Consider the following 21,969-nt stretch of genomic DNA (forward strand, 5'->3'; position numbering starts at 1 on the left):
GGCTTGGAAGATATAATTTACCTAAACACGAGATCTGTCCAAAACTGCTGCAATTGGCCTACCCTCCATTCATGGTCAACATCTCACCATCTCCCATTATACCTTTTATTTATTTTGTTCCCTCAACCCTGAAGGAGAAGAAATATCCTGTTGCATTGTCTGGGGAGGTGGGTAAATATAGAGGTACACAGGTGATTACAAGACAACAGGATAGATATTTTGAAACAGGATTGAGAAGACTGAACGATGTCAGAGAAGGTAGCAAGATTCATTCTGCTTCCTTAACTAGCACAGTGTCTACAAAATAAGATTTTGATACATGAATGAATGATGAATGCAAGCAATATCCACTACTCAAGGTCAAGAAGAACAGAGCAGTGTTGCTTCTTTAAGCTGAATTGATGCCACAAAACAGTGATTACTTTATATTAAAATAAGGAAGGACCACTTAAACTAAGATTGCTTTTAAGGCAATATGTTCCCAATGAAAAAGGACTCCACTAGTCAGAAAAGACATTTTATTTTCAAGCTTCTAAGAGAGTTCTACAAACAATAGAGGCTTAAAGTTAAAAAAATAGAAAAATAAAAAAGAAAGAAAAAAGAAAAAAGAAGATAAAAAGAAAAAAAGAAAAATAAGTATTTTTAACTATTGAAAAGTAGACAGTTTTTTTTAAAAAACTTAAACATAAAAATGTGAAAACATACTTGTCAAATCTGATCCAAATACATTTATAGAAAAAAAGATCATCCATGGTGACAGGGTTACTTATAGCCGTACACTTGTTTAAGTGCTGTTCATATTCCCTTCGAATTATTTCTTCATTTCAAATTCAGTTGGAGAACTGTGCAAATCTAGCAAAATATTCTTTGGATTACAAAAACCATATTAAAAAAAATGAACAAAACCTGCAATTATGGAAGTATTGAGAATGTGCAATCCTTCACCGAAATGAAAGATTCCAAAGTGACATTGTCCACAGAATTTATTCCATCGAAGTGTTCAGACAGTTTGATTTAAATGCAAAGTAAGATGGAAGTGAGCACTTTCATAAAAACATTTTTCTTTGTATGCCTTTTGACTCAAGTCATAAAAATAGTATGTAGCAAGATATCGAGAAATGCTTGAAACCAACTTTCACGATAAAGGAAAAAAAAAAGCTAATCTAAAAATTGCCTGCAATCCAAGAGAAAGCATGTGCCCTGTGTCTAGGGGGAAAGAGGAAGCACTTGCAGCATGACTTTGTGTGGTCTCTCCCCAGGTATTGCTACGTTTTGACCTTTGGCCCAACTGAGCAGGTGAAATGTCCTTCACAGAAGTCTCAGTCCCCAGGCAGCTGGATGGGACTGCAGGAGACCACAGGCATACTCCATCCAATGGCATTAACTCTCAGAATCCACCATGGTCCCTGCCTTTATTCTGAGCTTATGGCCCAAAGCATATTTTAAAACAAAAGTTTGGAAATGAATTGCTCTTTCTTTTGTCAAAATTTAAAATGCCACATTATTTTAAGAGAAGTTAAAATTACAGGAGGAAAAGTAAGCAGTTCTGACGGTTAGAGTCTTCATGAGAGCCTGGCAAGATCAAAGTAAAGAAAAATAGAATAACGTTGGAGGTCTGATGACTACATGTGGCAAATTTGTATTTTTGACTCTTCAGTCCCCCGAACCCCAAAGGCTCGGTATGAGGCATAAAATCTACATCTTGAACTTTGGAGTTCTGATCATTTCATTCCCTCATGGATTCATCTCTTAACCACTGAATTACTGATATACAAGATAAATGCATATTATATAACAAGTATTGCAAAATCCTAGACTGACCTAGATCTTTAGCATTCTACTTTTTCAGAAGATGTGTGTGAACAGAAGCCAGAAAGCTTACACTGAGAATGTACAAAAAAAAAAGCTTTACATGATGTTACAGAATCTTGTCTGAAAAAACATTTGCAAAACATATTTGATTTTAAATAAACAAAGCAGCAGACTATAACAGATCATAAATAGGGTTATTGAAAGATCACAATATCTTGAATTAGAAATATAAATGGGTCATTAGAAATACTTTTTTTCAATGTTAAGAATCAAACCCAGAATTAAAAAAGAATCTTTTTTTATTTCAAAGGTTGCTTCTTATATTGAAGCTCATATTAAAGCAACAGTACAATGTTCATAAAATATAAGTGTGATGCCGTAACATTTCTTACATGTCAGAATACTGATATTTGTATGTATACTAAAATAAGAACTTTAAAATTGTACAAATAGATACATTAAAAATGACATAGAAATAGGGCGCCTCTCACTGAAACAAGACAGTTATATCTGGCACGTATTAGTTTAAGATGAAAGTAGAAGCAAAAAGATTTACAAGAATCAGCAGTAACAAGATTGATGCTCAAGAGACATAATTGTACATTGTATTGTACATACATTGTATGGGTTTAAGCTGGCTGAATATTATATATTTCAAGTTTAAAAATGCACTACATATAGAGTGTCCATAGTTTAAGGCGAAATTACAGCTCAGAACTGTTGTTGTCCTTTCTAAATTTGTGGAAGATTCTTTGACAAAAAAAAAAAAGAAAGAAAGAAAAAGGATTTAGATGTTCATAACACATAAACAATTTCCCTTCATTGTAAGTTCACTTTTAGACTTCTCCTTCACTTAAATATTTTGTATGCCAAGTGGTTTTCTTCTAGATAAGTTGATAAACAACTTCAATATTTGCCTTTTTGTGTGTGTGTGAGAAAAAGTACTTCACAGTATTTACCACTTTGATATCCTTGGAGTTTTATTAAATGTATCCTCTCTGTAAAACTTTGCTTGTTTTAAATGAGCCTTTCCTTGATTTAAAAAAATACCTGTTTACATTATCTTCTAGATTCTTCAGAACGCCCGACACAGTTCTTAAGGCCAAATTTGTATCGTTATTGTTAAGAGTCGTCATCAAAAGTGTCTTTGGAACCGTACAAGTCTGCTAGTTTCTTAAAACGAGGTCCCCAGTTCTGTAGGTAGTCATAGTCCAAGTCTGAATCTGTGGTGGCAGACTCTAAGGAGCTCAGGGACCCAGCCACCGAGCCCCTGCCTTCGTAACCATAGATTTGGATGGAGTCATAAGGAGGGGCGGTTGGGTCATTATCTGCCTCTTGTATTCTCGTGTTGATGAAGTCATCAACATCCACACTGTTGGGCGCTGGCCGAAGCCCAGGTCTAGGCATGTACTGATACTCGGGTTTTATGTCTTTGCGAGGGATAAACCCATTGATGCCGTCAGGATTCTGGAGGGTGGCAATATCAAAGGCTTCTGTGTCTTCCTCCCCACCCCCCTCATCATCATAGGTAATGATGTTCTCACGGACATCTTCTTCTTCAAAGACGATGAGTGGTTCTTTCTTTTGCTTCCTCAGGGTCACAAACAGCACTACAATGACTGCAAGGAAAGGAAAGGAAAGTGAGCATAGGTTAAAGTCCACTATTCCCAGATTCTCTACCCAGGAGAGCTCTGCTTCCTGTAAAGCATAGCGTATACATGGTTCAGAACTGGAACCAGTCTATGAAATGAGAGCTTTACCTAGAATCCACAAAGGGGTGTAAAACTGCCCTCCAACTGGATCTTCCTCTGCTGCCAGGAAAATAGTACATCCAAACAAACTGGCAAGTTGGAGCTATTTTCAGCTTCTTACAAATGAAGCTGACATCACTGTTTGGAAGTCATCTTCCTAAGAGTTCGGGAGATTCTAGATATGTGGAGTGCAGCCTCCTAAAAATGGCCGATGTCAGTTTCTCTTTGGAAAGGAAGACAGCTGCCTCTCCAAGGTTACGAATGAGTACATTCAGAGACCCCCAGGTCCGACCTTTCTATAGGAGGTGATGCCTGGCTCCTGCCCAGACGTCTGGAGTGGGGTGAGCATTGACCCTACTCTATCTTAGTAAGACATCTCATAAGTATGGCTGGATTCTCTTCAAACTACCACATAGATGAGGAGAAGTTTATAGAGGCCCCATGAGACAAACGTTCTCATTTATTTGAACACAAGACAATAGCATCAGCTGGACTCCAGATGAAGAAACTCTGCCTCTTCCCCTCTCTTAGAGGGAATTCCACTAAGCTCAGGCAATCTAAGATGGGTGAGTAGAGCTGCTTATAAGGGAAGTTTAGATAAGCCTTAACTCTTTATCTGTTGCCTCCCTACAAGGAGCTTCTGCTATGTTCCATTAGAACAATCTCCCACACACTCAGCTGAAGAAAATGTCTGTGGCAGAATTTGGCAAGTGGTCCAAGAGCCTCTCTGAGTCCACCATCACTCTGAGATACAGGAATGAGTGCTTGCACCTGCCTGGACTGTACCTGGCTCCCAGGGCTCACCAAGCAATCTCCTTCCTCTGTGCCTTGTTCTTGACAACTTTTACCCGGACCACTCCCTTTCACTTTCTTTGCTTGGCTGACTGTCTTATCTCTCATCACAGAAGCCTTCCCTGGCATCCCATCCTGACACCTGACAGGGCTATTGGCACCTGCTCTGTGCACCAACCTGCCCTTGTGCTTACCATCGTCAGAATGCTTATCACATGGTTTATACATCTGGTTTCCCAGCCAGACTGTGAACTTCTCAGAGCTCTTGTATTCTGTTCCCTCTACTTGGAATATCCATCCATCCTAGCTAGCCTTTTTCATCAGCTGGAAAACTCAGCATCTGATAAGTCACATCCTCCAGGAAGATGTCTCTGACCTTCGCAGTCAATGTCAAGCATTTTCTACTCTTGTGCCCTTTGGTTCATGTCCCTATCATGGGACTCACCGTGTGCCTCTGTCGTTTATCTGTTCAGGCATAAACTGTCCTTGATAGACTACGTACTTATCGAGCAGCAAGATCTTGAGTGATTCTTCTTTTTATCCCCCAGGGCCAAACATGGAATCCAGTACCCAGATAATACTCTGAAACAATCTGTTGAACTGAACTCACTGACTCCTCCCTATGCAACCGAGCTCTATAAATTCATTCAATGGGAAAAGCATCAATTTGGTGTTAGACATACTTGGATTTGAATCCTGATTTTTGTCACTCAGTTTCTGAGATGTTGGGAGAACTGACCTAACCTCTTGAGGCAAGCAATGGTAGATGTTATTAGCATCAGTACATTCCTGTTATTACAGAGTAAACCACAAATGGGATGGCAGTGCAGAGGAGGAGCCCCTAATTCAGCTCGTAAGTGCAGGAAAAAGTTCCCAGGGGTCCCCATAAGCGGAAACATTCACCCAGATATCTCATGTGATAATTAGAGGTGGTGTCAAGATCCAGCGTTAGCCAGGTGGCCTTCGTCCACTTCTGAGTCCTTCATGCACTGTCTTTTGCCTCATTATTATTCTTTCTGCCTCTAATTCGTCTCCTGCCTTTTGGAAGGCAATCCGTTGCTCATGTACTAGGTCTTTGCCTAAACTCCTCTTCTGTAAAACCTTCCCTGAGATCCCCCTGTGGCACCCCTGGTGGCTTCTGCTATGCAGTCCTGTGGTCCCTGGCAATAGGCTCATTATAACTTTGTGCCGACTCTACTCTGCTTGTCAAAGTTGTCTGCCCCTTCTCCATTCCATAGAATGCACGGGGCAAGCACGGCCTCTTTGTCCCACACTGTATCCACAGTATATAACACAGTTCTGGAAACCAGCCTGACCTCGAGAAATATCTGTGTTTCAAAGACAGGTATCTGGTTAAGGCCCTTCCTGCAGGAGAGCGGGGAGAAACCTTACCCAGGAGAATGACAATGCAGGCCAGGATGGCGATCAGCGCCCCCGTGCTCAGGCCGGCGTTCAGGACGTAAGCCTCGGCATTGCAGGAGAGCAGCGCCCCGTTCACGTCGCACCCACAGACCTTGATGCTGAGGGTGTTGGTGCTGCTCATGGGCGGGATCCCGCCATCGCTGATCACGATGGGCAGGAGGTACAAATCCTGCTTCTGCCGGCTGAACCCTCCGCGCCGGGCATACACCCCTGCGGTGTTATCTGTTGGAAGAAGGGAGACAGGTGTGCTCTCACATGAGACCGCTCCGATCACAGCCTGCACACGCTTGCATTCAGCCTTGCAGATTAGAGGGTGCTCTTCTCATTACCAAGGTCAACAGCCAGGATCTCCCCTACTTTGTTCTTTAATCTAGGTGTCTCTAGAAGCCGCAGGCATTTGGTGCGACAGGATCACAGAATAACCTCTCGGCATTTTGGAACGAAACTCTGAAATTGGCTCTTTTTTATTTGGTGGATACAGAATGCCTTCACTGGCAAGGTAGCCACACTGTTTTCTGTTGGAGTGTTGTCCTTTTTGTCAAATACAAGGAAGTTTGGGCTTCGACCACATACTCTGTGTTAGTATAGCATATAAATAAATGCATAAGTGAGTGTGAGAAAGAACAACAAAAAAAAAACCCTTTTCCTAGTTTGCACTTTTCCTTCATGACAAGCCTGTGGCCAATTTTCATTTGTTTGTTTTTTTCAGAGATTTCCTGTCTACTCTCCAACCTTGTCCAAACTACGAACCCAGCCGTGAGTCCTAAAGGAAAATACCTCCTTTAAAGAGGAACTATTTTATAAACCCAGCAGCAGGTTTCTAGTTTCTTTGAAATTCAAGCACCATCAGCCACTCAATCGAACACGTCACCCCTCCTATTTAAAACGATTCCAGGTTTTCTCCAAGGCCCACCCAACACAGCCCTGCTCTGCAGAGTGAACCACCAGATCTTTCCCAAATCTGGACTTCACCTTGCCTTCCAGGCTCGCACCCCACCCCTTCCCACACATCCCAGTTCAGCCTCACAAGCAGGACTCAGGTCTGCTCCGAAACACTACTCTTTCAGATGCACTGACTTTTTACTGGAAAACTGTTCGAATGCCCCAAGGCTGTTCCTTTTATCATGACAGGTGAACTCCTCAAGCCTCAAAATTGAATCCAAAAGGCGTCTGTCTCTCTTCAGGGAGCCCTTCCTACACCTCTCCCATCACCTCTTCTGTGACTCATGACACTAGATTCCTGCAGAAATTGGTATCTTGCTATGGTCTGTCCTTATTTGCTGGCGTCACCATTTTGACATCTTCTAGACTGTGAACTTCAGGAGAATAGGGGGTTTTATATGATTCATCCCACTCTCTCCAGTACTGGACACACAGCAGGCATTCAATAAATATTTGTTGAGCAAGTGGCATAACTGTGTTCTGGGAAAGGTTTGACCAAAATTCCAGATGTCGGCTTTCATGCATTTCTCAATCTTTTGTAACCTATGCCCCCAAATGCTTTCTCATCATGTTTTCTGCATATCTCTACCAACAAAAATATTTTTTCTAGCCTCTGGGAAAAAAACATTGGTATTATAAAATACTAGAAGTTTTGAATATATGGTATCGAATCTCTCTCTTGCTCATGCGCATGCACGCATACACATACACACACACACACACACACACACACACACACACACACACACTACACACAGATCCTCAATGTCGCCTGCCTCTGTTGGTGAGTTAAGAATCAGTAATTCATAGCAATAAGAATGTTATAACCAACATGATGGCCCAAAAGCTAGCAGGCTTTAAATGGATTGACGGTACCATGGATTAGCTTTTGTCATAGGAAAATAGAATAGAATCTCAAAATTAAATTGATATATTTTAGGATAAAGAAAATGTATTCTCTATGAGAGAAAATAAATATATAAAAGGCAGATTCAGTCTCATTGAGGAATGAGCAGATATTCTGAATACTGCAGAAGGTAAGGTGTGGATATGCACTGGCTTTTGGCAAGCCTGGTGATGACAGATTCTCTGCCCTTTGCTGCCAACATCTCAGTCAAAACAAGGCAGAAGAGTTAACCCTCATTTCTGTATTTTCTAAATTTTGGGTGATTGGCATATATTGCTCTTATTACTGGAGAAAAATTATACAAACTATGAAAATCATGAAAAGTTAACAATAAAGTGGTCAAATAAAATATTAACTTTTTTTCTCATTCTAGGCTATACCACTGTCCTATGTATAACAATTAGCAAATTTACATAGCTATAATAAATTCAAAAGATGTTTTTTCCTTTTCACAAATTTTTTGAGTTCAATAAGACCTTCACAAATTAAGTTGCAATATCTAGCCCCATTTTAATGCTATGAAATAACACTAACAACATCATGAAAAAATGAAAATTAAAAATTTAAGAAAAAAAGCAAATTGATTAAAACGCTTGAACAAATGTACCTCTCAAATATGGATGATATCCTCTTTACTTAGTTTATCTTTTGGGTCCCGCCCTGTTACCCATGGTGTTGGTTTGGAGGAAATGTGACCTGAATGGTTTTGTTTTTTAAAACTTGTGGAAGGCGTAATTTAAAATCTATTCTTCACTGTGCCATCCATGCAAGACTGTGCCTCCAGATCACAGCAGGCTGGCTTACACACTTAAGTAAATGAAAATCAAACACTAATGGAAAACATGGACCTGAGCAGGACGCCAGCATGTGAATTCAAGATGTTTCATACTCTGAATAGCTGAGTCCTCACAGGCACACTGACACTGTTACAGAGAAGCTCATCACAGTACTCAGGTGACTGGACCACTTATAATCTCTGAGCGATAGATCAGTAGAACCATGAGAACTTTTTTTTTTTTAGTCTCTTCTAGTCAAACATGTTTTGCATGTGGATTTTAATATTAGCCCAAGAGGTAGGAAATAAATGGACTGAGGGTCCCTTCTTTGGCACGCACTAATTACCTGCTTTAAAATGAGTCATGTGTCCCCCTCACTTGCTCGTCCATCTTTAAAATGAGAACACTGGTTAACATCAAGCATGCCTCACACGATTGTCATTGGAACCAAATAACGTAATAAAAGCAAGTGGTGGCCCTCCATGCCGTGCTTCCTGAGGGCTCAGGATTCCTTCTACCAGAACACCTGACACCCAGTACTGAGATCCTCCAGGACCAGCGAACTGGTGAAGAAGGAATGTGGGACAGGAAGTGTGTTTAACCAGCCTAGGTGGTCCATGCTGCTTCAGTGGATAAAATATTTCCCCTCGAGAGCCAAGTGGTTCCAACACTGCAGAGAAGTTGAGCTTTCTTTCGAGAGGGGCATTTCAGAGGCTTCAGTGCTATGTATGGCCTGTGCTCGTTTTTCTTGTGATCTACTCCGACTCAACCACTCAGCTGTCACTAACAAAGAGTCACTAATCGGCAGGAACTTCATGAAAAACAAATAGAAAAAGAAATAAACTAACAGTAATAACAAAACCCCTATACTGGAAATCAGTTTTGCATTTTAAGTTTGACTATAGCTGCCCTTTCATCTAAATTATTATAATTAGCCAGCCACTCCCTATCTATCTTTGAGAGAGTGCCCTCACTTGGGACATACACATTCCTCAGGTTTATGGGTGACCCAAGGAAAAAAAGAGGTTCTATAAGGACACATTTTTAGGGAAGTGTCAAGTTGGCTCCTTGGTTAATAACACGAGGCAGAAAAAGACAAATGTATCAATTTTTAAATTTCTATAAAGAGATTTCTTAGATCCTTCTCTTTTATAAAGCTGCCAAAGAGCAAATCTCTTAGTATTTGAGTCAAGTCAACCTTGGTTTGAATCTTGAATCTTTTACAATATTAACTCCCTTACTTTATATATGTGTTAGGTAAATGCCTAGAGTTTCTATATTCTTATCTAAGAAAGTAATAATCTTCCGGGTTGAATGTGATTCCATTCATAAAGGTACTTAGCACAGGGCCAGACTGTTGAGATGTACAGTAAGTATTCATTCTCTTCTGCACTCTTTTCTCTTTAGCAGTAGACTAACGAGGAAGAGAAGCTTGTTGGCAAAGAGAGCAAAGTGAATCCTAGAAAAATCATCTCCACTTGAAATGCAGCTGCCCACACAGAAGGACCCATCATCCAGAGGTAAGAAAACAGTCCATGCTCTTCAGTCCTGGGCAACAGATTTCCCAAGGTAAGAAAATGTTTTTCAAGCAACTCAGTTTTTCATCCTGACACCCAATGTTCTCATCCCTGGCCACAGACAAGTAAACCAGTTCCATTTTCCACCTCCACTTAGGCAAAAACTTGCAAACGGGGCCATTAATTACTAACTATATGCCATGCACAAATCATAGTGTTTCTATTAATGGAAAGTAAATTGAAGATTCAAATTTTTATGTCTATAGCCTGGACTCCTAATCTTAGGCTGTTTTTACCTGTGCCCTTTGTCATTTCACTAACATTATGTAAAGGTTCCTGATAATGATTGTTTCCATGGTACTAGTTTGGAGATGCAAATATAAGGGTTATGATGATGGTGTGGCCCAATGGAGGGATATAAACACTTGACATTAAGAAGAAAAATTATGTTTGAATAACCTGGGACATTTTTGTAAAGTAATGCTAAGTTTAAAAAGAAAAAAAGAAAATCAGGATATTAGTGTCATGGTTTTTCTCCTCCAACTCTCTTGAGCATTTCTCAATGTTATTAAATTTTCCAAAAAAAAACCAAAAAAACAAATAAACAAACCAAAAAAACATTTATTTCTCTATAATATTCTGCTCTTGGGTTCTTAGGTTGCTTGCGGTTTTTTTCAACTCTTATGTAATGTTGACATAAACATTTTTTTACCTAATGTTTTCAAACTTCAGACCCTTTTCTAAGATAAATTTCTTAGAATAACTGGTTCATAGGATGTGACCCTTGATATTTATTGGCAAGTTAGGTTCCGTAATCCACAATAATATTTCAGGTAATCGCTTTAATTTTTGTTAATGTGATTGGTTATTAAAAGTCATCATTTATTCCACCAATTGAAATAAATTAATTAATAAATAGGAAAATTATGATGGGGAAATAGTGCTTGACTGGGCACTAACCTTGGATTATGCCCAAAAAAGGAAGGTGCGCAGCAAAGCAAAACGGGTGGTGTGCGGGCATAGCCCCTGCGTGTCAACATCTTGAAAAGAGGAAGCAGCGCTACAAAGGATTGGTACATGCCACTCTCCCTGAGATGTCAGGAGGGAGGCTTCACCCCAGATGAGGGATGCTTCCCTGAAACTCTTAAGATGCTATTCTCACCACTCCTTCCCCTCTGCCCTTCACTGCTCTGACTTGATCAGAGACCCGTCAGCCTGTGAAGAAAGGCCTAGCTGTGTCAGTCTGGGGCCCTTTTTGCGAGATTGTTAAAGATCTGGAGAATCTAGGACAAGCCTTGCTCTTATTTTGTTCACTTCTGACCCAAATGTACCTCCTCTACCCTTTCTGCTCAAACCTCAGAGACAAAGTAGATAGGTCTGCCACATGAAAAGCCCCCACGTACTTGAAGACAGTTAGTTATGAAGTCATAGCAGAATAATCATTATTTGGTTGCTTTCCTCTGGACTATCTCTACTTTCCTGGAAATATGGCAATTGCATCATCAGGATAATGAAAAAAATACATAAGCACATATGTGAAATATATATATAGTGTGTGTGCCTCAAAAGTCTTAATGGAGTTTTAAGGGTTAATAATTTCAGAAGTATACATGCTACACAATGACACAAAACATCGTTGGAAGGCTTAATTATTTAGATTTTTTATATTCAAATTTGTGATGTCTGAAAGATAGATTTTAATTTTTGATGCCAGTATTTGCCATCTTTGATCTGAGAGACTGAAATAATAGAGATTTCAAATAATATTTTTAAAGTTTACACATTTATATTTGATATTGCTGCCGTTGAAAGATGAATATAATAGCTTGTGCAGATATTTCTATTTTCTTGCCTTTCTGAACACCATATGATCTGTCTCTCTACAGCACACACATTGCACATTTCAGTCTATGGAGATTGTTTGAATGTCTGTCTTCTTCACCAGCCAGTAATCTCCTTGAGGGCAGGGACCTTATCTTGTTCATATTTGTGCTGTAGCAATGTTTTTTGTGTTAACAGAATGAATACCTCAATGATATTCCTTTTACTGCATCTCAGCATAAACCTGGCTTTTCCACACAGTCAGATTTTACTGACTGCATTGTGGACTGTGTTCCTGCTAAATATCTCCAATTTTTTATCTCATACTCTTTCCTGTTATTTAGGTTGAGTCAGATTCAATTGAGCAACATTTATTGAGTTGCTAATTTGTACAAACCTTATTCCTTTTACTTCTGCATACCTTATCTCAAAGAATTTTAAAACTATGTGCAAAATGTATAATTATCCTTACTTTATACAAAAGGAAATTGAGAAATAAAGAGGGAAGCAATTATTCACAATAACATGGAAAATACAAAGACCAGGATTCAAACTCCTCTAGGTTTCACTATATTTTTATCAGCATGCAGCTGACCCTAGAATCCTGATACTATTGCATGTAAATTACATTGATTCTTGTTTCTTTTGTTTTGTTTTGTTTTTTGCCAAATGTCCCCAATATGATTATATTATTAGATGGGCCCCGTCATAGCCTCTAGGAGGATCCAGGTAGACTCAGGTCCCATATAGAGCCACTCTTAGAAACCTAAGAATTGTATGGCAGAGAGATACACATTTAACGCCTTTCTTCTCATAGTGTTTGCAGAAACTTACATTTTCAAAAACACTGACGTGCAAGACGTATGGTGATAGAGAAGGAGAAAGGAACACACTACCTAAGTTTATTTTGGTTTATGAAAAGGAAAACTACCAAGGAATTAAGTGGGATATAAACATTTAAGGTCTTTTTAGTGAATTGAGAAATGACAGGAATCATTAAATCACTGACCTTGAACAAATAACGTATCTGATCCACCAAGAAGGCCCATTTCTTTTTTTGTTTGGTTGGAGAGGGGGTGGGGTCCCAGATAAACTGTGTTTTGTGTTGGACAAACTGCAGCAGTGGATTTCAGGCAGAAAAGGAACATAATTATTTACACAGTGAAAATGGCAGGGCATTAAAATACATCTGCCATTTTGATCCGCCAAAAGCAATTAAAGGGGAAAAAAAGTTCCACAGAAATCTGTTTGGGTATCTTTATAAAAGTAAAAAACCAGGAGTATATTTGAATGTTATTTGGCACTGCTCATTAAAAAAGAAATGTACTTAGTTTAGACCAAAAAAAAAATAGGGAAAAGAAAAAACATTTTTGCCATTTGGTCCAATCAGGGTGAATCTGTCTTGGCTATTCCTCCTTATTCAGTCAAATCTGCTTTTCATGCAAACTTTTATTGTTGTTCTGTTTTGTTTTATACTTTTTTTTTTTTTTAGCAGTTCAGACTTAACTCTGAATGTATCATGTATCTGAGCTCAGTCAATCTGCAACTGGCCCATCTTAGCTAATGTTATATTTGCAAAATAAATACATTTGAAGGTCACCTCTTCCTGGATCCAACCCCTAGATATCCAATATAACTTCATGGAATAATGCATAATTAATGGATGGAAGGGGTGGGTGATGTGGCATTTACTCCTTTAGAACATTCTAACATCAAAAGACTTTTTCAGCCTGAGGCTTATGACATAACATAATGATTTTTTTCTATAATAATAACTAATCCTTGAAATTTCTGAGGCATGCTACATGTTTTTCCATCCACTCTTTCATTTTAATTCATGCACTTGGTCAACCCATTTTTCTTAATGTTGAGGTAATACCCCCACAGCTCATATTCTAGTGAGAGACAGAGAGGGTTCTGATTGCTTAGAATGTAGAGTGATAAGACAAATACTAAAGGTTAATGCTGCGTTCCTAGAGCACAGAGGATGAAGCATCCAACGTGGGTTGGGATACTTGGCAGAGCTTCACCTAAGAGACTTCACTCGTGGTGAGACTTGAAAGAGGAGGAGTAGGCAGAAGAGTGCATTCTCAGCAGAGCAAAAGCAAGGGCATGTGAGAGCAAGCACATTTGGGAAAGGGTTACACTTTCAATTTGTTGACTTGAAAATCCTAGGAGTATTTTTGTTGTTATAATAGGAACTAATAATCACAAGCTCCTAAAACTGTCCTCTGCTGCTCAAATGACTGAACAATGTTTTAATAGCCAGGTAACTCCATGATCTGATCAGCCTTGAACTTTAGTTGGACTATATTTATTTTGCACTGGACAGCATGCAGCCTGGGGTCCTGGGCCCAGCTTTCTGTATTCTAGTGCCTTTATCTCTCAAAACAGTAGTTCAATCCATGAATTAGGAATGATGTAATAACTGACAATTTTTAAAAAAGCACTTAGAAAATATGAGTTAAAAATCCACTTCATCCAAAATATAAAGTAGCTACCCATAAACTTAATAAGAAATGCATAGCACAAAGATAAACTACAAAACATCCCTGATAGTAATAAAAAGAGAACTGATTCACTAGAAAGTCAGACATTGCTTCTGGATGGTAAGAATATTTTTAAATTTTCAGTTCTTAATCCATAAATAAGGTAAACTCAGTAAAATTCACAAAGGTACTTATCAGTCACCTTAAAAAGCAATTCTAAATATATCTAGAGGTAACAAAATAAATATAATGTGGAGAAAGCATCTGTGACATTTTAACATATATATGTATGCAACCGTTAAAGAAGAATATGATACTGGCACTAGAGTAAATAGATAAAATGTGAAGAATTGAAAGTGCAAAAAGAATCATAGAGGAGGTAACTTAGATGATTAGAAAGATGGTATTACAAAGCAGTTGGAAAAGACCAATGATGTCTTAAATGGTATTTAGGAAATAGCCAACAATTGGGGGTTGTATATTTATTTTATATAGATAAATGGGGAAAATGGGAAGCATGATATATAAAAGAACAAAAAAGATAGGTGAATGTTTATATCGATTCTGGATCTAATGTTTATATCGATTCTGGATCTTTAGAAAGCCTTGCTAAAAGATACCATTAAAGAGAGAAGAACTGATACAGAAGTGCAACATTTATACTTAAGAACACAGCATAATCAGAATTGAAAGGACATGGAAACGTTGGATAAACCTATGAAATAGTTATGACAGGTCAAAAGTTAATAGCATTAAAAGAGGAAGAGACTATAAATCAATTGCAAACTGATGACTACATATAAATTCAAAAAAATGGGTAAAAACATGAATAGCAGATTTACAAAGTGAAAAAACAATTATCAATACTTATTTAAAACTTTTAGCTTTACTAGTAATGAAATTGATACTTTAAAATGTGACTATATTTCACCTATTGATTTGTCAATGGTTTTAAAAATAATAGCTAGAGTTGATCTGAATATGAAGCAAGGAGACATCACCTATTTTACTAATGGTATTATAAATATTTCTGGTAGTATAAATATTTCTCATGGGTAGTTTGTCAAGTAAGTATCAAAAGCTTTTGATCCAGTAATTCCACTCTAGGAGTTTATTCGAAAATAATAATTAGATATTTGGCAAAGGTATGTGAAAACAATGTGCTTACACAATAGTAGTCAACTGATATCAGACATTCTCAAGGTAGAAGTTTGGAAGATATTTAGAAGAAAATGTTGAAATAAGTATATTAATGTTGATAAATATATACCACACATTAGTAAGTGACAAAAAGTGGACATGTATTTTATGATTGCATTTTTTAAAGATCAAAATATATGCCAAGAAAAAGTCTAGAAGGGTACACAAAAAATAGCAATTATTTCTAGATCCTATATTATCATCAAGCTATTATTTAAAATTTTATTTCAGCTTATTTGTATTTTCTTATTTTCCTTCAAGAAATATGTATTAATTATGCAGCAGGAGGAAATTATAAAATTCTCTGCAAATATATTTTACCACAATTATGATGTCTGTGATTAAAATTAAAACTGAAGTACAGTTTGTCCTCTTTTGACACTTTCCCTGGAAATCTAGATTGATGAATTGAATTGAATTTCAGATTTTTCCTCTTCTGGAGATTGTTATTATTTGACTACAGGGTAAACAAAGATCTAGTAAAAAATTAACTAGAAAAGACATGAGCTTTATATTCAAAACATAGTGTGTTACGTACACCAGAGAGAATGCTCCAAATACTAGGTTTTTACTTATTTCACTTATTGGCATCATGACCTTGAGCGAGTCTCTGAAGTCTCTGATGTTTCATTTTCCTTCCTTAGCTAGAAAATGGGGGTAAAAATATTCAAGATGCCAATATCAGGGGGATGTTTGAGGATTTAAGTGAAACAATGACCATGAGGTTTTATGAATTAATGAAGAGCTAGGTGGATGTGAGGGACTATTCTCAGCTTTTCTTTTTCTTAGCTCTTTTCTTATCTAGTACATGTTTCTTGTGTTTTTAGAGATGCCATAAGTCTGATATTTTCAAAGCAAATGCATCTCAAAACCTGGGTGGATCAGTATTTCATCTGCCCAAATAGCACCCTTCTCGATATTAATAGCCCAAGATGGATTTAAATGTTGAAGAGTCATTCAGTGTTTTCCACTTTGCCGCTGCTTGCAGAGTCATCTTTGAAGCTTGGGTTGTAGAATGGAATGAGATAAAATGAACGAAAAGGCTCGTGTGTATTAAGATGGCTTCCTCCTTATATTTCTAAAGATGCCGAGTGCTTATGCCAAGTTTGGGCAAACACAATCCTGATTATTTACATGGCATAATGGAAGTAAACACTCAAGGAGAAAGAAACCTGATGCTTTTACTCAGCATGATATAAACCATTATCTCATGTTTTCTATGGAAAACAGTCTCAGCTGAGAAATTTGGTAACTCAGTAGGCTATTAATAGGATGTGGAATGTGATTACTCCTTTTGGATTACTTCAATATGTAATTACTTTTAGGAGCTAGTAGAAAGAAACTCTATTAAATGATAATTATAGGACTGTATTTGCTTTAAGGTTTTGTAATAGCTCTAAACATGAAAGTTTTCATTAACTGTTTGTCATAGTTAATAAAGTCATTTTTCTTTAAAAGTAGCAATTTCCTGCAAAAGTGGTAGCTCTAACAGAGGATTAGTTTCTTATAGGAAAGGGCAGAGGACACAGATTGTGCAGTAGGTTGGCTTGTCTGTGGTAGTATAATGTCCTTGAAAATATAGATGGCATCCTCAAAGTAGTGAGACAGTGTGACATACTTATAACTCCCTAGAGAACAGTATGTCTTGGTATAATGTTTTCAGAGGGTTAATAGCAACTAAATATTATTGCATACATAAAAAGAAAGAAGACAAGGCAGGTGATGGAGTGAAGTTGGCACGGTGAGGAAAGCCTAGAAACACCTGCTCTTTCAGGTGTCCAGAGATAAACTAGGGATGCTGGGAATATGTCTATCTGGCAGTTAGGTCTCAAATGTAAATTGGGGATTATATGAACATACGAATAAAAGTTTAACCACAGATTTTTGAGAAAACAGATAACAAAAGAGGTGGTAGCATAAGAGGCATGTGAGAACACCAGAGTTTTCTGGACAACCAAGTAGATCACCTTACTATTGATAAAACTAAATGTACACCGAAATCTTTTTGCTTTAAGTATTTTCTTCATCATAAAACTGAAATAAGCCTAGGCTAAAATAATGTAGCAATCTGCCATCCCGGGGTGGAATCAGAAAATAATTTGGGAACTAAGAAAATTTCAAGAGGGAGACAGGGAATCTCATGACTTCAGATGCAAACATATCTTGAAAGATGCACAAGTACCACGAAAACACTGTTTATGCCACCTCATTCCATTCACCTTGGTAACCATTTATTAATGGCCACTACATGCCAGAATCTCCCTGCTTTGGAAAAATTTAACTTTACAAAAGGAAATACCTGTATTACATGTGCGCACCACTGAGGTATATGTGCTCCTAGCTGAGAACTACTCATCTACCTACGTGCTTTGCAGAACTATCTCTTCAAGGGGCTTAAGGCGCTCATACGTGCACGTGAACCAAAGCCAACAATTACAAGAAAAGTCCTAGATTACATGTAAAGTTAAAGAGCTCCGAGGAATGTTTCTATTTCACAATGATGGAATCATTTACAAAGTGAATCACATGTTCTTTTGCAGGTTTACTCTCAAACACGTCTCTCCATATAACTTTCTTCACACTCAGGCTTCCAAGAGCATGTCCACTGCAGAACATTTTACCCCACAGTTTCATATGATATATATTGATTTATAAGGGCCATAACTAAATGCTCAAATCAGTGCAAGAAATAATAATAAAGTAGGTCAGGCCATATCCCTCCAAATCCAGGTGGCCTGGGGAACACTCCTCTGCTTTAATGATCAACCCAGTAGGATACAGTAGTTAAGGCTGGAACCTCTACTATCTGAGTATCTGGGTCTAAAATCTAGATCTAACTCCTATGTGGCTGATTGACTTTCAACAATACCTGATGGGTCTGTGCCTCATTTTCCTCACCTTCAAAATGGGAAAGATAATAGTAACCCTTCCCTCAGGTGTGCTGAGAGAACTAAATGGGTAGAGTACGGAAGGATGTTGGCACGGTGTTTGGAACACAGTACTGGCACATATGATATTGTTAACAGTGATAACTGTGATGGGGAATGCGATGCTATTTATAAGATTAACTTAAGAGCCTATAAGCCCGATTTCAGTCACTGAGAAAGCAATCAACCTATAACCTAACATATGGCTAATGAAAACATATATACTCTGGAGGACCACCTTTTATCCCTGTGTCAAATGATGGCATTTGTCATGACGTTTTTGCAGACCTTCATTGTCACAGGTTTCTAGGAACAGGTGCAGACCAAAAAGAGTCTGGCGGGGAGTCAAGAAATTTATGTTTTGATCCTGGCTCTGCCACCAAACGGGACTGTATCGGTGGGGTCTGTACAACAAAAACAATCACTTTGAAGAATTTGTAAGTCTAGAACCTCCCGAGTGACAAAATGGGAAGCAGAAAGCATCATATTTTGCCCCGTTGACAGTAGCCAGGCAGCGCTTCATTCACGCCCTTCAAGCACGCGTTCTGTGACCACCGTTAGGGGTCCAGCTCTGTACCCAACCACGTCACCTGAAAACTGTGCTTGGAAGAGAAGGCCAGCTGAAAGGTTCCGTTGCCTTACAAAGTCGAACTTATCTCTTTTAATGCTTTGCTTGGTATCAATATTCATAAAGCCCTGCTTCCCCCCAAGGGTTCACCAACCTCTTTAAAAAAAAAAAGATAAATGAAGTTGTTTGCATATTGACCCTGTAAGCTTCCCCACTTGGTTTCCCTGCTGCTTCATGAATATCAAAGCCAACAAAAAAAAAAAAGTAAAATTAGACTCACTTATTCATATGCACCAACTGAGCCCATGTCTCAAAATAAAGATGGCATGATTATTTCTTGTTTGCTCTTCAACAGAAAGGCATTATTAAGATTAGGGAAAATACTTGTGCTCTGTAATATAAAAGCCATTTACTTCCCATTTCTACTCCTCTGAATGCATAGGAACCTTGGTACGAACCTCTGTTGTCTCTGACTGTGAAATTTGGGTTGTGAATGATTTCAGGGGGTAGGCTGAAGATAAATCTTGGTCCATTGGCTGTGTCATCCTTGTCATCTGCACTAATTGTAACAATTGGCTGAAAGAGAAAGGTGGCCCATAAATAAATCATGCTGACATTGGCACATCATTTATTTAAAAATTCCTGGCTGGCTAAGAAGCCTGGTTTTAATTAGAGAACGTAGTTCCAGAACTAGACTGGGGCTCTGAAGCTTTCTTGTGCAGGTATCTCCAGGTGATGCTCTAAAAACCAAACTCTGTTTCCAAATGCCTTGCCCGTAGCGGGGTAAGGGGACAGCACTATTACCTGGTTAGAAAGTGGCTTGGTCTGATCACTCTCACAGATGAAGCCTTCGTAAGGGGCGGCAAACTTGGGAGCATTATCATTGACGTCAAGGACCCTAATGGCCACTGGGACTTTGGCTTCCTGATGCCGGTTGTCTAGAAGGAGAGAATTCAGACAGTCAGTGCCAGTGAGGAATCCACATTTGTCCAAGGTTACTCTTGTGAAAGAGTAAGCTCCTGCCACTCATTTGGGCAGAAAAAAGCACAAAAGCCATTTAAAACCCTAAGTGAGCTAGGTCCAGTGTGAGAGGGACGCTCTGGGATGGATGTCAGTATTAGACCAGTAAGAACTAAACCACTTTTCCGTTTCTCCTGATTCTGATGCTGAAGTTATATTCCGAATGCTTATAATGGAGCCTGCCCCCTACCCCCGAGTGTAGTCCATAGCAGCGGTTCTCAAATTGGGGTCCCCAGAGCAGCAGTCAAACCACCTGGGAACTTGCTGGAAATGAAAATGCTCAGGCTCCACCCCAAACCTACTGAATCAGAGGCTCTGAGAGTGGCACCCAGAAATCTTTGTTATAACAAGCCCTCCATGATGTTCCAATGCATGATCAAGTTTTGAGACCCACTGGTCTACAGGTAAATAAGAACGCACAAATCTTGGCTCTAAGGACTCTGCTCCTCTGGGTTTAAACAAAACTGAGTGACAGAATAAAGTGGGAATCCTTCAATGATAGTTACGAGTTTCAAGCTGCTAAGAGCTCTCATCTCACTTGCCAAGTCTGTACCCAGTTCTGCCAGAGAAAATAAAAAACATCTCTATGGATTTACTTATATATTTTCCTAGATAGATGACCAAAAATAAAGTTTAAAGATTGAAAAATATGTTTAAGACTAAAAAATTTATTCTATCTCAGCTGTCACTTTCCAGCATAGAGTCTGAAGGAATAATATTTGGTAAAAGCAGAATCAGAACCTTTAAGAGAATACTTACGAATTTCTGCTGCAAAAACAGATATGTTGAGCCACGCCGTTTCCTCTCTATCCAGAGGTTTTGTAGTTTTAATAAAACCATCCTCTGGATTAATAGTGAAAAACCTGTCGAGGTCAGTATGACGATCAATTGAATACCTAAGCAGAATGCAAATGAGGCAATTAGACATTCCAAGCAGCTTAATATTTGAATATTTTCTCCACGCTATATTTCAAGCAACTTTTTCAATGAGTTGCTTGAGCTAGGGTTTTCTTTTTAATCAAATTTACTTTTCAAACTTTGTACATGAATCTTTTATAGAAATCATTTTGCCACATTGGAATTCTCTATTCAATACAATGAATGAAGAAGTTGCTTAGCATATTTGATTGAGAAGCATAATAACATGTTGCATATTTCTCCATATTTACTACAATCATCCATCATCTGAATATTTATGAAACTGCATTTGGGAAGTGGGTTTGCCTTGCTCCCAAACTACTCAGAAAGTCATAAATGTATCAAACCTTTGCCAGATTTTTGCATATAAAATACTATTAGTTTCAAGTTGATCTAAATTTATCATCAAAGATCATTTATGATCCTAAAAAAAAAATCAGTTTTTTCCTTATTTAGAGAAAAACACTAACTATATTTTGAGTGAATTTATTTAGTTTATTTAGTTAGTTTTATTGGTTCCCTGGTAGCCTGGTTCTGAATTCCAGCATGAACTTTAAAAGCGTGACTGGCCGTTGATTTGCAGGACATTCTCCCCACACCTTAATGACCCCAAGCTATGCCTAGCAGCATAGTTCAAATGTTTTAGCTACTTCTGTCCACTAGAAAATTTGTTGTTGTTTTTTTTTCCAAACAAAAGACAAAATATTTTCCAAAATATTATTGGAGTGTATTTATGGCAAGGTGAGGTGGGAGATGGGGACAGAGGAATGGTCTTTATTCAGATAAAAGGAAAAGTGACTTGCCCAGGACACAGCTGTCAGTATCTGAGTCCTGGCTTTCATGAATCTGTTGAGCTCCAAAGCCCCTTTCCTTTCCATTCTACCATACTGATTCCAAAATGGAGAATAGCAAAGATGGCTATGCTAACTCAGACAGCATGCTGGGTTCCTAATTGGCTAGTGTCCTGCTCTTAGAGGGTTAGCTGTTTTTTCCTAAAGTTTATAGAACATATATGCCTGAAGGCATCCATTGAGGGTTATAAAACCAAAGAACATGAGAGGCAGCAAAGACTCTGGATGTCATAGGGTTTAATATCTTCAGTTTACA

At 38.3% G+C, this 21,969-nt stretch overlaps 1 protein-coding gene across 5 annotated transcripts in view; it reads right to left on the minus strand.

Moving 5' to 3' along the window:
- Positions 1-7: 7 nt before the first annotated feature.
- CDH11 (cadherin 11) overlaps positions 8-21,969 on the minus strand; it is an 86,814-nt gene continuing 64,852 nt past the window's right edge. For 2 of the 5 annotated variants that reach the window (XM_025045331.1, XM_025045329.1), the window contains 5 exons: positions 20,704-20,840; positions 19,723-19,862; positions 19,383-19,500; positions 5,748-5,999; positions 2,570-3,431 (listed from right to left, as the gene is read on the minus strand). In XM_025045331.1, the coding sequence (XP_024901099.1) occupies positions 2,935-3,431; positions 5,748-5,999; positions 19,383-19,500; positions 19,723-19,862; positions 20,704-20,840 (1,144 nt within the window). In that variant the 3' untranslated portion in view covers positions 2,570-2,934. Of the gene's footprint in view, positions 3,432-5,747; positions 6,000-19,382; positions 19,501-19,722; positions 19,863-20,685; positions 20,841-21,969 lie in introns of all 5 variants that reach the window. The other 3 variants (XM_015587678.2, XM_006909726.2, XM_025045330.1) reach the window with 3 other exon arrangements.

This window comes from Pteropus alecto, unplaced genomic scaffold (genome assembly GCF_000325575.1).
Source record: "Pteropus alecto unplaced genomic scaffold, ASM32557v1 scaffold42, whole genome shotgun sequence".
Classification (NCBI taxonomy): Eukaryota; Metazoa; Chordata; class Mammalia; order Chiroptera; family Pteropodidae; genus Pteropus; species Pteropus alecto.